General features: G+C 43.7%; 1 protein-coding gene across 2 annotated transcripts in view; it reads right to left on the bottom strand.

Annotated features, from left to right (window-relative positions):
* Positions 1 to 1,127: 1,127 nt before the first annotated feature.
* NLK (nemo like kinase) overlaps positions 1,128 to 19,773 on the bottom strand; it is a 94,515-nt gene continuing 75,869 nt past the window's right edge. The window contains exons 7-11 of one of the 2 annotated variants that reach the window (XM_053366253.1): positions 13,727 to 13,828; positions 7,225 to 7,311; positions 4,526 to 4,724; positions 3,708 to 3,807; positions 1,128 to 2,621 (exon numbers count right to left, since the gene is read on the bottom strand). In XM_053366253.1, the coding sequence (XP_053222228.1) occupies positions 3,710 to 3,807; positions 4,526 to 4,724; positions 7,225 to 7,311; positions 13,727 to 13,828 (486 nt within the window). In that variant the 3' untranslated portion in view covers positions 1,128 to 2,621; positions 3,708 to 3,709. The remainder of the gene's footprint in view (positions 2,622 to 3,707; positions 3,808 to 4,525; positions 4,725 to 7,224; positions 7,312 to 13,726; positions 13,829 to 19,773) is intronic. The other variant, XM_053366252.1, reaches the window with a different exon arrangement.

The following is a 19,773-nucleotide window of genomic DNA, read 5'->3' as shown; positions in this document are numbered from 1 at the left end:
GGAATTGTGTACAGGTTTTATATGAAAAGCACATTGGAGGGCTACAGCTCAGTGGTAGAACATCTGCTTTGTATGCAGAAGGTCCTTAGTGCAATCCCTGGCGTGGCCAGGTAAGGCCAAGAGCATTCCCAGTATGAAATCATAGACTGCCGCTGCTGCTACCAGTCAGAGTGGACAATACTGAGGTAGATGGGCCAACTGTCTGACTCTGTGTAAGGAAGCTTCCTTATAGGACGGAAGCAAGCAAGAGCAAAAGCTCCTTGACAAGCGAAATCACTATGGTAGCCTGATGGGCAGTGAGAATGGAGAATAGTAGTAGCCCCACCCCCTTTCAGCTTCTATGGCCAGATCAGCCCCGACTAACCAGGAGGCCTTTAAGAAATAAACTCTACCCCCGAGAGGAATGCAGCCCTCCACAGGAAGGAAAGTCTCTACCCCTGCCCTAGAGGTCCACATCTTAAGTCTCCAGCAGCTGGCATGCAGCCTCTGAATGATCTGTTCATTTGACAACTCCATGTAGCAAACACAGCCCAAGTCCCACATCCAAGAACGTGGATTCAATATAAAGGAGAAGTCAGCAAGAGAATCCACAACCCGCCTCGGCCAGATGGAGAACAGAAGACTTAGTCACGGTGCTTCTTTTGTTTGTTTCAAATGTCACATTTAATGTTTCCACCACTGTACTTCAAAATCTACATTGTACAAAGTGACCCGCAAGTGTGCCACATTTAACAGACCAACCTCTGAGATTTTACCTTTCATACCAGTGTCTTCTTGGGCTCATATTTAAGTTAAAACACGTTTTCTCATTCATTCAAGTGAATTGAAATGCTTCAGTTGGTTGTTGTTGTTCTTGTTGTTGTTGTTTTTAATTCCTCAGGAGCCACATAAAAAACAAAGATATTTCATCATCTTTGTTCGAGAAATTCAACGTTTGTCTCTTTCACAGCAAAATAATTACTTCATTGAAGTTAAAACTTCCAAAAACATAACTTAACTAATAGTATTCAGTTCCAGCTCAGATCACTCTTCTTGAAAATACTTTGCTAAATACAGATAACTTACAATAACTTTAACAGTTAATTGTCCATGACAAACACCAAGGTTTCTTTTTCTTTCTCTCTCACTCTCACTCTCTCTCTCTCTCTAAATATCCCAGACCAATGTTCAAAATTTAAGACCATCCATTCATTATTTCTTTGTACAGGTGAAAAACAGTCTTCAATTTTTCTTGCCTTTTTAAATATAAAAGTTGGGAGGGACATTCAAGTTTCAAGTCTCCACACTGAACTTAAAAATAAAAATAAAAATCATGTGGAGGTAAACAAACCAAGTTGTATACTCCAGGAGGTAGAGGCCTTCAGTTTGTGTTCATATATATATATACACATATGCACAGAATAATTCAGTGTTTGAACAGAACACAGACAAAAAAAGGAGTTAGCCAAAACGTAATAAAAGTCATTTACTACTGTGACATTTCAAGACTTCCACAGCTTTGCCTATGGACACAAATACAATTAACGTAATTCCCTATGTGCTTTTTTTTTGCGTTTTTTGCTTTTCTTTTTCGCTGACTGTCCAGTGCAGAATTAAAAAAACAAAAACCCACAATGTTTCACAGACCTAAAAATGTGCAAGCTACTTCCTCTCTTGCGCGCGCTCTCTCTCTCTCTCTTTACACAGCAATGGATAGCAAGATTCTTTGACATTATTAGCCCCGGAAATGGAATTATTTACACACATTTGCAGATGCACGCGGGAGGTGGGGTAGAAAGGGATGGTTTATGTAAGAAAAGAGCAGAAAAAACTTCTAATAAAAATAGATTAAATATATATATATTTATATATATTTATTTATACCAGAGGAAGGGGGGTTAAAAAGGAAAGGGGAAAGGAGTCTCATCTCTCCCTAGTCACAAACTCATTCTTTCTACTCGCAACATCTGATTGGAAAACAGCACACAATCACCCCCACTAGTGAGAAGCTATGTATAGGGTTCTTCTAAACTGCCAGATGACACTTGCCCACAGAAGCTGGGCTATTGTCATCAGATGGGTTTCATGATTGGTCACAGTTTTTAAAACTTTTGTACTCCCTAAACTTTTTATTCTCTTGTTTTAGAAAAAAATCCCTAATCTTCAGGAATGGCTCAATATCAAAAATGACTTATCCACTTGGAAAAAAGAAGAAGAAGAAAAGCCCCATCATTTATTTATTTTTAAAGCAACTTCCCCACCAATTTGGTTCAAACCCTCTGTTTGTTCAGAGCCAAGCAAGATTACAGCTGCGCTACAATTCATACTTTAAAAACAAAACATGTGCAACTCTGGATAAAATAATTATTTTTTTTCTCCTAAAAGCACAACCCCACCCGTGACAGGAATTTTAAAAGCCTAGTTAAACATTTCTAAGTCTTATTCATATATCATACAAGGATAGTGGTTGTTAATTTAAAACTTCATTAGTAAAATTACAGTACAAGCATGATTAAATGTCCAGAATTGCAAATCCCAGAATCCAGTGGAAAGCTACATTATGTCTTCAGTAGTACATCTTCCACGTTTACTCCCAGACCAGTGGAGATGGCGGCATCTCGGACGGCTGAGCGACCGTGGAACTGGAAGGCAGAAAGACACAGAAGATCAGCGTTCACCTGCAAGAGGCCACAGGAACACAGAGAAGGCCACGCCGCATGCTAGCATGGCAGTGGCGCTTGCCACATGTCTGTGGGGCAGGGCGTGGGGAGGCAGGAGAGCCTTGGCAGCCAGAATGCACAGACTGCGGAAGAAATATCGCCCCCTGATTCGAGAGATGTGACTGTGGTTGCTCAGAGACAGAGAGTGAGATAGTAAGGCCATATGTTGCAAATGCAGGATCTGCCTCTTAGGCTGTATACATTCCATACACTGAAAGCACATCCACCCCCACCAAGAGATTCATCTTAACTGTAGTTTGTGAAGGTTCTTCTGAATTTTAATTCGGTGAGGTGCAAATTATGATTGTCAGGATTATTCAGAAGGGAAATGCGCTTTAAATGTCCCTTTGTCTGAACGCTGTGCTCTTGCCTTACCTATTTCCCATCTTGGCTCTTGCAACCTTCCCCTCACATCTCAGTTCCCCTCACAACTCTCCTGTCAAGAGCAGGCTTACTCAAACTCGGCCCTCCAGATGTTTTTGGCCTACAACTCCCATGATCCCTAGCTAGCAGAACCAGTGGTCAGGGATGATGGAAATTGTAGTCTCAAAACATCTGGAGGGCTGAGGTTGGGAAAGTCTGGTCAAGAGGCATTCAACCCCCTTGTTGATCAAGGCGTGTAACTTAATTCCTTAATTCCTTAAACTGGCTTCCTATCCCTTTCTCTGCTTAACACCAATTCCTTCTCCTGGATGAGTGGCTGATTACCGCTTTATGGAATGCTTCTAGCACACCCAATCAAGTCAACAAAGATTGTAGCACCATGAAAAAACCCCAAGGGAACAACTCGCCAAGTGCTCTCTGTTCGTGTTCAGTGGGGTTTTGCATGGCAGTAGCTCTTGCTGGACAAAACCTAATCTTGGTAAACATTAAAGCACTCAAATAACACGTTAGGTGTATGGCTAAAGTTGTTGCAGAGCTCTTAATTCAAAGATAGACTTCATTTTAAAAGTTGCTGCACCACTAAAAAAAAAAAAAGGTGAATGAATATCAGATGTGATTACATACAGTTACCTAATAAAGCTCTTAAAAGCAGCAGATTGCGGGTTGATGCACAGAGGCACTCTGTTTCCTTTCTGCTGTTCCAAAATGAACTGATGGATTATTTCTGAAAAACAAGAAGTGATTGCGGATGAAAAGAAGCAAACCCGACTTCACACAAGCTGATAAGAACTGCATAGTACATTAGGGTTGTACAGGGAAGCAAGAAAGTCAAGCAACACCACTTGAGAAACACAAACATTCATCAGATCAGGATGTACTGCAGGAGCCCAAAGCTCCTCGCCTCCTGTCTCAAGTTTGGTTTTTCTCAAAATATTCAGGAGTTCTACTGTGTTCTTTCTTTCTTTCTTTCTTTCTTTCTTTCTTTCTTTCTTTCTACTACTGAACAATCACACAAAGTATAATTAGAGTGGTCACCTGCTTAAAGAAAACTTAAGTTGATTAACACCATGGGCCATAGTCAATTAAGTAAGGAAATCTCTACAGTAATTAAAAAAAACCTCTTTGCTCTGAACATGCCTAGGAAAAACAGCAGCAACATCTTGTGGGGCAGAAATCTGCAAAATGCTGAAACATTCCCATTTTGCATGTATTTCAGAACTCACAGATAAAAGAGGGGCACTTCTCATACATATGCTGTAGTAAAGGATGCTCTCCACATTATGCTCTCCAGGCACAATGTGCACACATATTATGTATGCTCTGCTTTATACACAAATATTATACATACCTAGCTCTGTGTGCAGCTTTATCAATCTGATATAACAACAAAGCAGTCCACAATAACCAAGAGGAATGAGACATTCCTAACCTAAAATACTGACCTTTAACCTGCCGAACAGAACTGAGGTTCTTTTCAAAAGTATCATCGAATTTGGGATTCGTGATGGGTTCAAAATCACTGGTGTAAACTCTTCCAGTAGAGGTGGAAAAACAACATTTACACATACAGGTATGATATCGCAAACGCCCTTCGTCAAGATATGGATGAGCTAAGGCATCCTTAGCGGATATTCTTTTGGACTGGAATATGAGGGGAGGGAGAGAAAAACACAATTAATTATTTTAAAGGGGGATTTTTATTTGCTCACACGTATTCACAACATGCAAATATAAAACTAATCATTTTTTTCTAACCTCTGTGTACTACTACAAAAACCACTAGGAGGCAGTGTTTGCTTGAAATAGCCAGCGCTGAGAATAATTGAACTTTTCCCCACATGGCAACAGGTGGCTCATAAGTTAAACCATATACTCTTCCTCACCCCACCCCACCCCACCAGAAATGCCTTCCGGAACAGTAGTTCTGATACTATTAAATTACTTTGTTGCAAACAGCCTCCAAGACTAAATTGACTCGCTGGACCCAAAGGGCATCTTATTAAGAGCGTTAGCTGTTTATAGATAGGTTGGATTAATATGTAAAACATATTAGGTGGGGAGAGAAAGAGAGAGCGAGATGGGGAGACATAGACATCTGTTTTATAGGGGGAAAAAGTCATTTTCTGGGAGTCTGTACCTGTGAGGTTCCACCTGAAAGCCTTAAACTCATCGGGCCTGTCTACTCTCCTTACCTCTTGGAAACTTTGAAAGTTCATGCCTTGCCAGAGGTGTGAGCCATTGGGGCACTGAGTGCAAAAGCTAAAGCACTCTTGTCCTGTGGCTTTTTGCCTACAGCCCCAGAGAGGAGAAGACTCCCCCCCCCCCAAGTGCACTCCTCCAAAGGGAGTGTGGAAAAGGGATGCCTTTAATATCCCATATGGGAAAAAGACATCCTAGCCAATCTGGATCTTCTGTGGAGACTGTTGCCCCACCCCTCAGAAAACAACACAGAAAGGATTGATTTCTCTGAGGCTGAAAAAGAAGTCGAGGCTACGAAAGATCTTGCTGCCTGGGACTGTGGTGCTGCAGCTGCTGCTCTGGGCAAAGAAGCCCCTTCCCAAAGAGAGTATGCCAGCTAGCAGGGGGTTGTTGCTCGGCAGCCATTTCTGATATTGTGATTGTAACTTTGTATTGAACTGCATCAACTGTTTTGATGAATATGGTTGTTGTTGTTTTGCCTTATACGCTATTGTCTTTTTGGTACGATTATAGCAATTTTAAGAATTGCTACTTTTTAATGCTATTATTTTCATATTGTGAGCTGCTTTGTGCTGAATGTTGTTGTTGCGAAACCATTGTAACAGTATTAAAATCAAATCAAAGCAAGCCTCCGATGAGTTTGGTATGCCTTCTTGCCCCAGAGCTTCCCATACTGCTTGGTTTTGAGGGAGTGTGGTCTGCTTCCTAAGGGCCTGTTAACTCTGGAGCGTTGTAAAGCAAAACTGCGACAGAATTCCTCTTTAGGGAGCCTCTGCCATACCTCTCACCACAGGCAATCCCCCCCCCCCAGGCATGCCAAATATGCTCTTCCTTCCAGGAAGGTCTGAGCAAAGAGATAGGGCTTTTTGGAGGAAGGAGTAACTCATCTGCTGTCAGCATTCCACAGCCACCCTCAAGAGTCCTCTAGCCACAGGCTGCCTCTCAGTATTGCTAAAATGCAGGAAAGTCAAGGATGCTTCATGGAAAGTGAAAAGTTGAAGCCAAGAACAAAGGGCTCGAGACCAAAGAGGAAGGCACAGAGCCCCCCACACAAGTGGCAAAAGGGAAGAGGAAAAAACCACTTGCTACAGAAAGGCAAGCGCCCACATGGTGCCAATCAAGTGTTCTGCCACCAACACTTAAGCTGAAGAAGGGAGCCCAGGATGAGTCACCAAACACCTTTGCATGATAGAATCCCACTTCCCTTCTGAGGGTGGCCGGTTGTAAAGATAGAAAATCCACAGCCGGGTAGATGAGCTGAAAGGAGCTCAGATGAGCTCAGGCAACAAAACTGTTTTAAAAGCAGTGTTTGCTTGCAGAATGAAGAAGAAGAAATGGAGACCCATGAAGATTCACAAGGGGCTATGGAAATCTGCAAATTTGACATGCACCTGTGTTCCAGTATGAAGTGGGGAACTGTGTCCACACAGCTTCGCTGAAATGGTTTTTCACAGAGTGAGGACTGGGACTCATGGATGTGCTCTGTTTTAGCCCAGTGTCTCCTACTCACCCTTCAGTGATATTAGAGCAGTTTCCCCCTTCACCTTCCCTCAAAAGGGGATACTTGTGGCCAAACAGTAGTTGTCACAAACCAATGGGTACAGGGTGGGCTTTTTGAAGTTGTTTGTGTGCCTCTTTCAAGATGGCTGGGCTCACTCCTTCGCACAAGGATGTGCTGATCATGCCCTGGAGCCATCTGGGCAAACCTCCTTGGGCAAGTTTTAATCATCCAAGGGCGGCAAGGGCTGAGAGAACACATGGCTGGCTGCATCATCACAAGCACCTTGTCCACGTGACCAGGCTACATCAGTGAATGTGGACGTGGTGTCAAGATTGCTATGGAGCCAAGCGACCTTAACCCTCTGTGCACACAAAAATATATTTTTTGATTTCCACCGATTCCACACCCTTTCAAAATGCAGAACACGAAGCACCAACTCACTGGATCAAAGACCAACATCCTACAAAGGAGATGAACGGCTTCATGTGTAGCTTGGCTGGATAATGTATACAGGACAGGAAGGGATGGCTGTGAAAAGAAAGAGAAAATGGGCTGAGCCTCATCTGATACATGCAATTCACCCTTAACATAAAAACCCAACGCAATTGTGCTACTTGTGTGAAGCCCAAATCTGAGGACAGGGGGACAGAAATGGGACAGTGTGCTAAGCTCCTGTCCCCAGTCACCCTCTAAAATGTGGAGGGGAGAGGTCTGCAGCAGAAAACCTCCACGAAGGGTTCTCAAGCAACTCAGATCCCCAATCATGCAGATTGTAACTCATGTGGGAAACTTTGCACGGGTAGTAGGGGCTCCCTGCTCACACCTTGCCCTTTCACAAGTGAGGTCAAGGTGGGAGGAGAGCTTAGCATGCCAATTTTGTCTCTCTGTGCTCACAGGAAAGTTTCACATATGAACAGAACACCTACAGACACCTAGCGCAGGGGTGGCTAACTTGCGGCCACCCAGATATACTACAACTCCCATCATCCATGGATATGCTGTCTGGGGCTGATGGGAGCTAGACTCCAGCAACATCTGGAGGGCCACAGTTTCCACATCCCTCTGCTAGAATCCACACAGGCATATAAGAAGAGCTCTGCGGGATAAAAGCAAGTGTCTCATTTCAAAAACTCATCAGGCCAATCCCACCTTCATTTTCTCATAGCAATATGCATTTGCTTTTTTGCAGAGCTGCCAGAAGACTCGATTTTGACTTTCTTAAATGAAGGCAGGCAGGGAAAGAAATACAGGAGACAACCCTGCTAAAACTGAAAAAAGAAAAGGAAAAGAGCTCAGAAAAGCTCATTTTAAAGTTATTGTTAAAATAGGCCTATTATCTGGAGCAGAATGTGGGTTCAAAACCCCTCAGTATTTTGTTTCATTCAATGAAGCAAGTTTCTAGGTTTTCTAGGTTATGGAAATGTGTGCACAAAAGGAGATAAAGAGGACAGCATATCTAAGATTTAATCACTGCAGTTCTCTTAGAATTGTGAGGGTAAACTGGAATTAACACAAAAGTGAGAAATTGGGAAATTGAGGTTGGCTGTTGAACAAAACTGAAATCATTATAACAAAAATGACCTTATTTCTATAATGAGTTAGATGGACTGGAGAAGCCAGTCAGGTGTTTTTGTTTGTTTGTTTGTTTTTGTTTGTTTGAGTGGCAGCCCTGCTAGCTGAAAATCCAAGGTCAGTTGATTCCTGCATTCCAGAAATCTGTCAGGTCTGGAGCATCTCCTCCTCCCATTTTTGTTCAGTAAGGATTCCTGAAGCTTAGAATCTAAGTATTCATACATATCCTCATTCTGAAGGTCATTGATATTGTGCAGTAATGATGTACATAATTGGTGAATTCTATATATTTAAAGATATGAAAAATCATCAACTTGTTGAGTAAACTTTTTACCGTCTCTTTCTCCCCCACCCTCAGACACGCATCTTCAGTGGGAAGATAACCTGAGCCAAACCTACAGGGGTGTTAAAAGGTCATTGAAATAATGTTTTAAGGGCTTCACGCAAGTTATCTATCTACTACCTACCCACCTACCTACCTGATAAGTATTATTATTGTTCATTTGGAGGCCATTCCTCCTTCCATTCACAATACTACTCTTCATTGTCAGCATAGTCTCTCCATGCATGCACATGCGCACTCAAGCGTACACACACATAGCATCCAATGAACACAGACATTCTTACTTAGAATCTCCCTAAGAAACATAAGAACAAGGATTATGCTATGTAGTATTTTTAGACCACAAAACCCAGGTTTTCATTTATTTTAATTTTAAGCTTACGATCTTAGTCACTCATAAGTTTCTTCAGAATGGGTTTTGGTTACTTCCCCCCCCTTTTTACATACCCATGCTTGAGCTCAGGAAATGAAGTACTGTACAGTGGTGCCTTGGTTCTCGAACTTAATCTGTTCTGGGAGTCCGTTTGACTCCCGAAACCATTCGAAAACCAAGGCACGGCTTCCGATTGGCTGCAGGAGCTTCCTGCACTGAAGCGGAAGCTGCGTCGGACGTTAGACTTCCGAAAAATGTTCCCAAACTGGAACAGTTACTTCCGGGTTTGCGGCATTCAGGAGCCAAGCCATTCGAGAGTGAAGGTACCACTGTACCTCTCCAAAGCTACTGTTGCTATTCTCAGAACCATGTTTTGGGTGAAAACGTGCATTAAGGGTCAAGTTACTTTTGCTTCTTTCTTAATGTATATTAAATTCCGTTCACAGAGCAAGCAAGTAATGCTGCCCTCTTTTTGTATAAAGACACCAGTATTTATTATATTGACAAACTGATTTTCAGCCAAGATGGACACACATCAACATATTAGTTAAAGCCCATCACAGTTTAAGGTACAACATAAGCCCATGGTTTGAGGGAGATGTATATGAGGGGAGGAAGGCAGTGGCTGGCTTACTAGACAACCATTAGTTGTGGTCACCAACACACACACCCCACCATCCTCTGGCAGACAATGGGCTTGGGAGAGAGGCATGGTGTCATATCACAAGTGTAAAAGGAACAGCAGGCGCCTCTTTTCCAAGCAGCGTAAAGACTCCTGCTACTTACTACCTTCTCTTCAACTTTGCCAATATTTTTGGGAACAGGGATCTGCAGAAGGCCATGCAACCTGTTTGCTGGGGGGCCAGAGCCGCTTGCTCCTAGCAAAATTATTTGTGGAGACTTGTGTGCATATGGCGGAAAGAGAATGTAGCCCCCAGGGCAGAGTTTGCAGCTCCGTGTTCTAGCTTCATGTTCGGTTCTTGCATTTTGATTTGCTCTTGCCAGAGCCACTTGGCTACTTTATTCCTTCTGCTGAACCTTCAAACCCACACACACCCAAGTCATTATTTCAATGACCTCCCTAGAAACAGAAGACTCTTCCGCACAATGAAAAATGTTTCACTAAATACTGCCAACATCTCATAGGGCCATATGAACTACAGGAGACCAGGGACTACCCGTTGGAGATTATGGTGCGGAAGCATTTTGGACATTGGCCCTCTGTTCTCACCCTTACTTTCCAGTGGCTCATCCTAACAGTATCCACTGTCCAACAAAAAGACTAGTAGAAGCTATGCTCTTCTGAGTCACTATGCATTGGATCAAGGATGCTGAGAGATTTCAGCCTGAGGGTGCCTGATCTTAAAATTAGAATGAGAGCACAAGGGGGGAGTGGGGGAAACAGCTCCAAAATTAAAAGTAATTTTCACAGACAAAAATAGCCCTGACCTCTTTATGCAAATCTAAAAGCCTTGCCATTTTCTTTTTAAAAAAGAACATTGCCTAAAATTCTGGGCTTTGAAGCTGTTTGTTCTCCAGCACTTCCTACACTATCATTTCCTTAGCATGGTGCTTTTTCTTTTTTTAAAGAAATCATCTGCTTTCCTATGCAAATATAAAAAGCAAAGCTTATTACAAGAGGTCTAGAGTGTGCAGGTGCTGGGGAAAAACCATTAGGAGCAAAGAAAGGCAGGGGGGGAGGAGATTATATAAGAGTTTTCCTATTAATGGAAGATGATTAATTGTTATTGGTATGTGGGAGGAATATGCTGTATGCCAACCAAGGACTAAAACATACTCTGCCTGAAATATGATGAAGCAATCAAGCCTTTGCCTTATCTATTTATGGGAGAACATTAATAGAAAAGGTTAGGTGCTACAATAGCTTTACAGAAGCTGGCAAACTGTATTAAATGTTTCATGAAAGCTGTAGGGGAAGCTCCTTGGGCAAGACACCTTACACCTGCCACAGTTTATCCCCACCCCAAGCCAAAAAAGGTAAAAAAGCCAAGTGAGAATGAATGCTCTGCAGGGATGCAGAGGATGACTATTGATTTATATCATATATTCAAACTGCTATAAAATCAAGCATGTCTTATATGAAGCTGCATTGTGTAAGTAACAGGGAAAGGTTACAGCTCACTGGTACAGAATCTGCTTTGCATGTTGAAAGTCCCAGGTTTAATCCCGAGCATCTCATCTTAAAGTTGGGCAGGGATCCTGCCTAAAACCCTGACCGAGAGGGACGAATGGGTCTGACTAAGTACAAGGCAACTTCCTATGTTTCTATGTCAAGCCGCTAGTCCACTTAGTCTGGTACTGCCTTCTCTGACAGGCAGTGGCTCTCCAGGGTCTCAGGCAGGGCCTTTTGCCCAGTTGTCCTTTCAGGGAATTATTTAACAAGTGTGTGCAAAAAATGGGATTTACCACTCAGCTAGCAGGCCTCATATCTCAGGAACTGCAGAATTGACCTTCTGATCCCATTCATTGCCTCACCATTGTATTTACATACACAATAATTGATCCGTTCTATTATGGTGGCCTAAGAAAACAAAGTCTTCATCTACAGAGAGGTTTCCTGCCCCCTCTTTCTTCAAAAGCTCTAATAAACTTATAATTCCTTAGCTGTATTATTTATGACCCTGCATGCACAAAATCATAGCTCTCTATACCCAATTCTATCAGATTTTCAGTGAATTCTGTTTTTTTCCTCTTTTTTAAAGGACACAGAGCTTGTTTGTGAGCTGGGAATGTTCCATTTGAGCTTCACATTTATCAGAATTACTTGTGCAAGTTAACATCCTCGGCTGAAGTGATACATTTTCTTGAATGAGGCAGCTGCTCCTCTACAGATTTACAAGTCACTTTATAGTCTCCGAGCATTATATTTAATTTCCTTATATCTTCTGCGGATATGCCCAAGACACAGATGGTGAAAGAAATTGAGGTTAAGTGGCTTGTTTAAGTAATTGGATTGTATTCATTCTAATTTAGCCTAAGTGTTATTGTTCATATGCTACCATCAATGCACACGAACTCAGAACTTTCTCGTGGTTTGCTATGCATGGTTCACTAGAACCACACACTGCCAGCTACACCTATACCCCAGGTCAAGCAGACCTGCCTGCTTTCTCCAATAGAAACCTATTGTAACAGGCAACTATGTCTTGAATCCAGGAATAAAGAGTTACACATAAGTTCTCGTGCCATATATTTAGGTAATTCACTTTGTGACTGCTGCCTGGAACCATTTCCTGCTCCTCAAGTGTCCTTGGTTTAAAAGGTACCATGCATTCAGAAAAAAACTAAATACTGCAGAAACACAGAAATGAAAGAACCTGTGAGGTCACCTAGTTCTCTAGGTCAGAAACTACTTTTACTGGCCAAGAGATGGGCTGTGAAGCACAAAGCCTCATGTGATGCGACATACACAGGGTATGGTTGGAAGGCATATGCTACAGCAAAACTAAAGCTCTAAAAAGGTCTGGTCAGTGGTTGGGCTGGGAAACCACACAGAAGCACTAGGGGAAACACTCTGAAGATAAGGCAGAATGTAACTTAACTGAACTACACCCAAACTCTATTTTAGGATACTTTCTTATTTTATAATCTTTATTAAAAATATGCTGAAAATTGACAGAGAATGGAAATACCACGAGCTAAGAGAATGAATGGTATACCAAAATACGGGAGTCAGCAATTCTGAATAAAATGTTTGTGCATTTTTTTGGTGAAATAGGGTAGGTATAGTCAATGCACTGAACAGGAATTCAACCACTCAAAGTACTCTGAAATAATAAACATGGTTAAACATGAGGAAACCTGCTCCTTTTATTATAATGAAACTAACACAAAGTACACTAAAATTATAATGGTTTGGATTAAAAATACTCAACTTGTTATCTTGACCTAGAGTTTTGTATCTTAAATTGTCTAATGTTATGTAGAAGGATAGTGTTTTTGAAGAATGTATGTTTGATAAATAATTTATATGATTAATATGTCTGAACTTCAATGTCCCACTTTTCTAAAATGTATTGCCTTTTGTCCAATTTCGCTACATATATTAGTGGTACAGCATAGTGTTTCATTGAAAAAATATTTAATGAAATGATTCCAAAAAGAGGATTCCTGGCTGGCCTTCAGTTATTTATCATTCAATCTTGTGCCCACTTATTGCCACGAGTATTAAAATCTTACATTAGAATAGGCCCAGATTAGCAACTCCATAATGTGCTTGCGCGGGTGGCGCTGTGGGTAAAACCTCAGCGCCTAGGACTTGCTGATCGCATGGTCGGCGGTTCGAATCCCCGCGGCGGGGTGCGCTCCCGTCGTTCGGTCCCAGCGCCTGCCAACCTAGCAGTTCGAAAGCACCCCCGGGTGCAAGTAGATAAATAGGGACCGCTTACCAGCGGGAAGGTAAACGGCGTTCCGTGTGCTGCGCTGGCTCGCCAGATGCAGCTTGTCACGCTGGCCACGTGACCAGGAAGTGTCTGCGGACAGCGCTGGCTTCCGGCCTATAGAGTGAGATGAGCGCACAACCCTAGAGTCTGGCAAGACTGGCCCGAACGGGCAGGGGTACCTTTACCTTTTACCTAATGTGCTTGCAGAATGGGGCTTGTTGGGAAATTCAGAGTCATAGTTTTTCATCCTACCTGTTTATGAGGACCCCTGAGTATGTGTGCCTTGGCGCCTTCACAAGCCGTCCTCATTGCTTCCAGTGACGGTGTTCCTAAGAGATCTGTGATCAAATCCAACTGTAAAGATGGAAGAAATTGTCCACAATTTTAATTTGGATAGAAGCATATTCTTTTCAAACAATGAGCGCATACACACATTCAAATTCTCAGTATCTCCAGCTAAGGTTGGGAGAGAGTCACTGCCAGTTAGTTTAGACAATACTGAGCTAAATGAACTCAATGGTCTGACTCTGTATAAGGCAGCTTCCTATTTTCCTAAATGAATACACAACTTTGCACAACCAGCCTCTTCCCTTCTATTCCCCACTTTCTGGTACTATTTGAAACTGCAGCATGTGTACACGTTTATACATGTATGGGATTTATATCTTGCCTTAGAACCACAAATAAACCCACAAAGATAAAAGACAGTAAAACCTGTTGGGATACTGCCAGGGAGATAGAATCCATCTGAGCCCCCAAGCTCGGTGCCGGACGATCCATCGACCTCCCTTAGTCACGCAGTATCTAGCAGTTATAGCGACACGAAGCCTCAAGAAAAGATAGCCACATTCTTGGACTTGTGCACACTCTATCAGCAGAATTCACACAACAGAAGTTGCACAGCATGAGAGCAGAACATGCATATTTACAGATTATTAGGCGTTGGTCAGAACAAAGAAATCATGACCGTCTGCTCCGACTGCTCAGACAAGACAGGCAAAAACGAAACGAACTTACAACATAAACATCCTGTGAGACAGGAACTTACGCAGGCTGTTATACAAACATCCTGCTCCCTTTTAAGGTGGAACGGAAATATCCTAACATCCTCCCCCTTTCCGTGTAACCTGTAGTACCTGTGGTTCAACCCAATTGCAACTTTTGTGCGTAAACCTTCAGTTGTTCTCTGTTAACAACCTTAGACAACAGATCAGCAGGAATTTCATTTCCTGGCATGTAGGACACCTGAATGAGTCCTTTCTGAATACACTCTCTTGCACGATGTAGTTTAATCTGCAAGTACTTGGTCCTTTGCTTGCAACTCTCCGAGTTCAGCAAAGCCAAACAAGATCTATTGTCTTGATACACTTGTATAGGACATTTCACAGAAACCCCAATGTCCTTAAACAGTTGCATCAACCATTCACAATCCATGAGTGAAAATGACAGAGCATTGAGTTCTGCTTCACAGGAACTTAGGCTAACTGTCGTCTGCTTTTTGCACAACCAGTCAAACAGGCAGTGGTTGTACATGTAGCATACTCCAGAAGTGCTTGTACCATCCGTGGTGTCACTTCCAAAACTTGCATCTGCAAAGATTTCAAGACCTCCAGTCTTCTGACTGGTGAACCTCAGCCTGTAGTGCATAGTCCCTTTCAAATACCGGGCTATGCGCTTCAGAGCTTTCCAATCCTGAACAGTAGGATTGTTAGCATGTCTGCTAAGCAGGTTAGTGCTTACAGCAATGTCAGGTCTTGAACATCTAGCAATGAAATTCAACTTGCCTAGAATGCATCTGTACAGCGTTGTGTCAGAAAATGCTTCAGCAGTACTATCTACCTGGTAACCTGTCACCATCGGTGTGTCTGCTGGGTTTGCATCAACCAAATTCAACCTGGTTAATACATCAGCAATTTTCTGTGTTTGGTGTACCAGAAAATTACCTGCTTGGTCCCTCTCCACCTGCAGAGAAAGATAGTTGGATACCTCACCAAGATCCTTCATGTCAAAGTGCTCCTTCAGCTGAGCTAGGGTGCTTTGGTAGAAAGCCTGATTCTTCCAAAACATCAGAAGATCATCAACAAAACATAAACAATACAGTTTGTTTTGCCCCTCCTCCTTGACAAACACACACGGATCAGCTTTGCCCTGGTGAAAACCTAGAGAAAGCAACGTTTCAGTGAGTTTTGTGTTCCAACACCTGGCACTCTGCTTGAGACCATATAAGGATTTCCGCAGTTTACAGACCATTCCCTTCTGTATCTGCATCCCGTCAGGTGGAAGCATGTACAGCTCCTCCCCCAAAATCCCGTACAAAAAAGCTGTATTAATGTCATGATGGGAAACATGCAGTTTCTCCTCCGCAGCGATCTTGAGCATCAGCCGAATGCTCTCATATTTGACCGTGGGTGAGTAGGTCTCGTGGTAATCCTGCCCTGGTACCTGTGAAAAACCTCTGGCAACCAATCTGGCTTTGTGTCTGACAACCTTGCCATTCTGGTCTGTCTTGGCCTTGAAGACCCATTTGCTGCCAACCAGTCTCATTCCTGGGACTACCGGTACCAGTTCCCAAGTCTGGTTCCTGTTTAAGGAATCAACTTCAGCCTTCATGGCATTAAGCCAAGGCTCAGCATCTTTAGAGGTTAACTCCTGGACCTCTTTGAAGCTTGAAGGTTCCCACACCTTCTCTGAGCTACTAAGAACAGCAGTTGCCATCTTAGCAAACTCATCAGCAAATCTCTTAGGAGGTTTGCCTTTGGTCGCCCTTTCAGACCTGCGAACCAGACGCAAGTCCTCTTGACTCATCTCCTCCTTCTTAGGAGAATAGTGACCAATGGTGAACAGTGGTTCTTCCAGTTCATTGTCAGACTCATCAGATGGTCTGACTGAGGCCTTTGCGCTCTTGTAGTCTGCTGTGTCATCACTGTCACTGACAGCAGCAGCAGCGCCGCCCACTGAACTGGAATTCGAACTCTGATCATCATCATCATCATCCTCAGTTTCCTCAGCTTTCTCAGCATGATCTGGTTTCTTCACATCACCTTCATCCTCCTCTGGGTAACTCTGGAAAATTCCCACATTTTCCCCCCACTTAGGATTGTACTCAACACTCCTTGTGAACTTTATGGATTTAGAGTTAGTCATCCATACTCTGTATGCACCTTTTTCGTACCCCATGAACAAACCATGTGCCCCACGCTTCCCAAGCTTGTTGCTTTGTGGGGTGTGTACCCACATGTCAGAACCAAAGATTCTCAAGTGCTTGACATTAGGTTTCTTACCAAACATCTTCTCATAGGGAGTGCAGCCAATAGGTGATGACAGTCTCCTGTTAAAAGAATAAACAAAATTCGCCAGAGCCTCCCCCCAAAACTTCTCAGGGAGATTGGCATCATGCAACAAGGTTTTTATCCCTTGCAGCAACGTTTGATTTGCTCTCTCCGCAAGCCCATTCATCCATGGCGATCTGGGCGTTGACAAATCATGCTGGATTCCCTTCTCAGTCAGGAAAGCTTCAAACTGCTGAGAAGTGAATTCCCCGCCTCGATCAGTAAACAGACAACCAATACGTTTACCGTGAGCATTCTCCAACCAAGCACAGAATGCCTTGAACTTAGGAAATGCTTGCGATTTCTGCTCGAGCATAAACACATGAATGTACCTGGAAAAAGAATCAATTAGAACCATGAAGTACCTTGCTCTACCCAAAGAGGGCGCTAGAGGACCTACCAGGTCTGCGTGAACTAGCTGGTAGGGTTTGGAAGCCTGCCTGCTAGACTCCTTGCCTTTTGGAGCAACCTTCACCTTGTTCTCTGCACAAGATACGCATTTCATGTGATATTTACAAGGTTTGATGTCCAAACCTTCAACCAACTCAGGCATCTTGGCTAGCACTTGCCAAGAGAGGTGACAAAATCTGCGATGTGCATCATGAATGCATCCTGCATGAAGAACCTTGTTAGTTTGTGCAACACAACAAGTATCAGCATTAGACACAGCAACATCATCATAAGTTAGACAGAACAAACCATCCAACAACTTTGCATGCAAAAAGTCCTCTTTGCCTTTTCTGATGACACAGACAGTCCTCTTGAAGGTAATTTCAAAACCACGCCGATTTAGCTGTGGGACACTAAGCAAATTGTCCGCAGCTCCTGGAACAAAAAGTACATTACTAATGGTAGTATGCAGACTTTCAAGCTTCACAGTCCCAACTCCTGCAGCTTGCAAAGTCCTTCCATCAGCCAGGTGGATCTCTCCATCTTGAGGTGTGAAGGAGATGAACAGATGGCGGTCTTTGGTGATATGGCGCGTGCAGCCTGAATCCACAATAAACCTGGCTTTGGCTTTTGCCTTTGGTGAAGCAGTGCCAGCAAACAAAACCTTGTTTTCCACTGGCGTGGGCTTTTGCTGCTTGCCCCCCCGCTCCTGGCCATCAGACTTGCCTTTAGCCTTTGGTGAAGCTGTGCCAGCAAACAAAACCTTGTTTTCCACTGGCGTGGGCTTTTGCTGCTTGCCCCCCTGCTCCTGGCCATCAGACTTGCCTTTAGCCTTTGGTGAAGCTGTGCCAGCAAACAAAGCCTTGTTTTCCACTGGCGAGGGCTTTTCACCCCCCTTCTGCTTCGGGCCATCTGCAGGCTTTCGTCTCTGTTTACTTCTGGCCTTCCGGCCTCTGCAAAGTTGACCTTGGCTCCCACGGGAAACAGAGCTCTCAGCTGCCGACTCCTTGGCTCCCCCTGGAGGCTGGAATGCTGCCTGGGATGACATCACAGTCAGCTCCCCCTGCAGCTTGCAACAGGTGCCCTCGGCATCTCTGCAATCACTCGCATTCTGGGAAACAGCCAGGACCTCCGACGCAGCCAAACTCTGGGCTGGGATGACTGGCAGATGGGCTATCTTCAAAGCATTCCACATCTGACGTGCAGTCGTGTTGCCAGCTAGCGTAGCAATTTCCTCCAGAGAGACGGACAAGACTATTACGTCTATGGCTCTCGAATTCTGAGCCTGCCATTTCTCTGTCTGAGGATCTGGAGTGGCTTCAGAGACAGTATGCCAGACTCCAAACTGACGCAGCAAACTCTCACACCATTTTGCCCAGCTCTGATAATTGTCCCGATTTAACTTTGGACACTCAGCAGCTTCAGAGGCTTGGAAAAACTCCATTCCACCTCTTAACGCCAGCCGTGAGTCTTCTTCACTTCAGAGACTCCTTATCTTGGCACCCATAAATCACGAAGCCTGCTTGGCTCGGTTCCCAGGCCAATTAGGCCAGCCGGACATCAAAGAGGCTGCCGCGGCAACAGAAAAGCCTCTGCTTTCGCTTTTCCCACACATACCTCAGCAGTCTGTCGCAGTCTTACTCTCCTGCAAGTGCCGTGAATCTGGGCCCATAACCAGTTGTTGGGATACTGCCAGGGAGATAGAATCCATCTGAGCCCCCAAGCTCGGTGCCGGACGATCCATCGACCTCCCTTAGTCACGCAGTATCTAGCAGTTATAGCGACACGAAGCCTCAAGAAAAGATAGCCACATTCTTGGACTTGTGCACACTCTATCAGCAGAATTCACACAACAGAAGTTGCACAGCATGAGAGCAGAACATGCATATTTACAGTTTATTAGGCGTTGGTCAGAACAAAGAAATCATGACCGTCTGCTCCGACTGCTCAGACAAGACAGGCAAAAACGAAACGAACTTACAACATAAACATCCTGTGAGACAGGAACTTACGCAGGCTGTTATACAAACATCCTGCTCCCTTTTAAGGTGGAACGGAAATATCCTAACAAAACCAGCAGATTAAAAGCCAACAAGAGGACATAAATTTCCATTAAAAGCATGAGAGAACAGGGGAGACTTCACCTGGCTCCTAAAATATGACAAGAGATGGTGCCAGGAAAACACATCCAAGCTGACAGTTCTACAGTTTGGGCATTGCCACAGAGAGGTTCTCTTTATGGTAGACATCCACCTAGCCTCAGAAGGCTGCGTAACAAAGAAAGGCCCCTTAAGATTATCTTAAGTGGCAGCCATATTCACCTGGAGATGTATTGCAGCCATCACTGTTTATTTCAGGTGCCCAATGAGCATCCTGGAAATAGTAACCTTTAGAGGGGACTGAACAATCTGTTAGGGCAGGCATCCCCAAACTTGGCCCTCCAGCTGTTTTGGGACTACAACTCCCATCATCCTTGGCCACTGGTCCTGTTAGCTAGGGATGATGGGAGTTGTAGTTCCAAAACAGCTGGAGGGCTGAGTTTGGGGATGCCTGTGTTAGGGATTCCTCAGACCCCTTCAA

This window comes from Podarcis raffonei, chromosome 15 (assembly GCF_027172205.1).
Source record: "Podarcis raffonei isolate rPodRaf1 chromosome 15, rPodRaf1.pri, whole genome shotgun sequence".
Taxonomy (NCBI): Eukaryota; Metazoa; Chordata; class Lepidosauria; order Squamata; family Lacertidae; genus Podarcis; species Podarcis raffonei.
The sequence above is the reverse complement of the archived record's forward strand: the minus strand, read 5'-3'. Positions and strand labels throughout refer to the sequence as shown.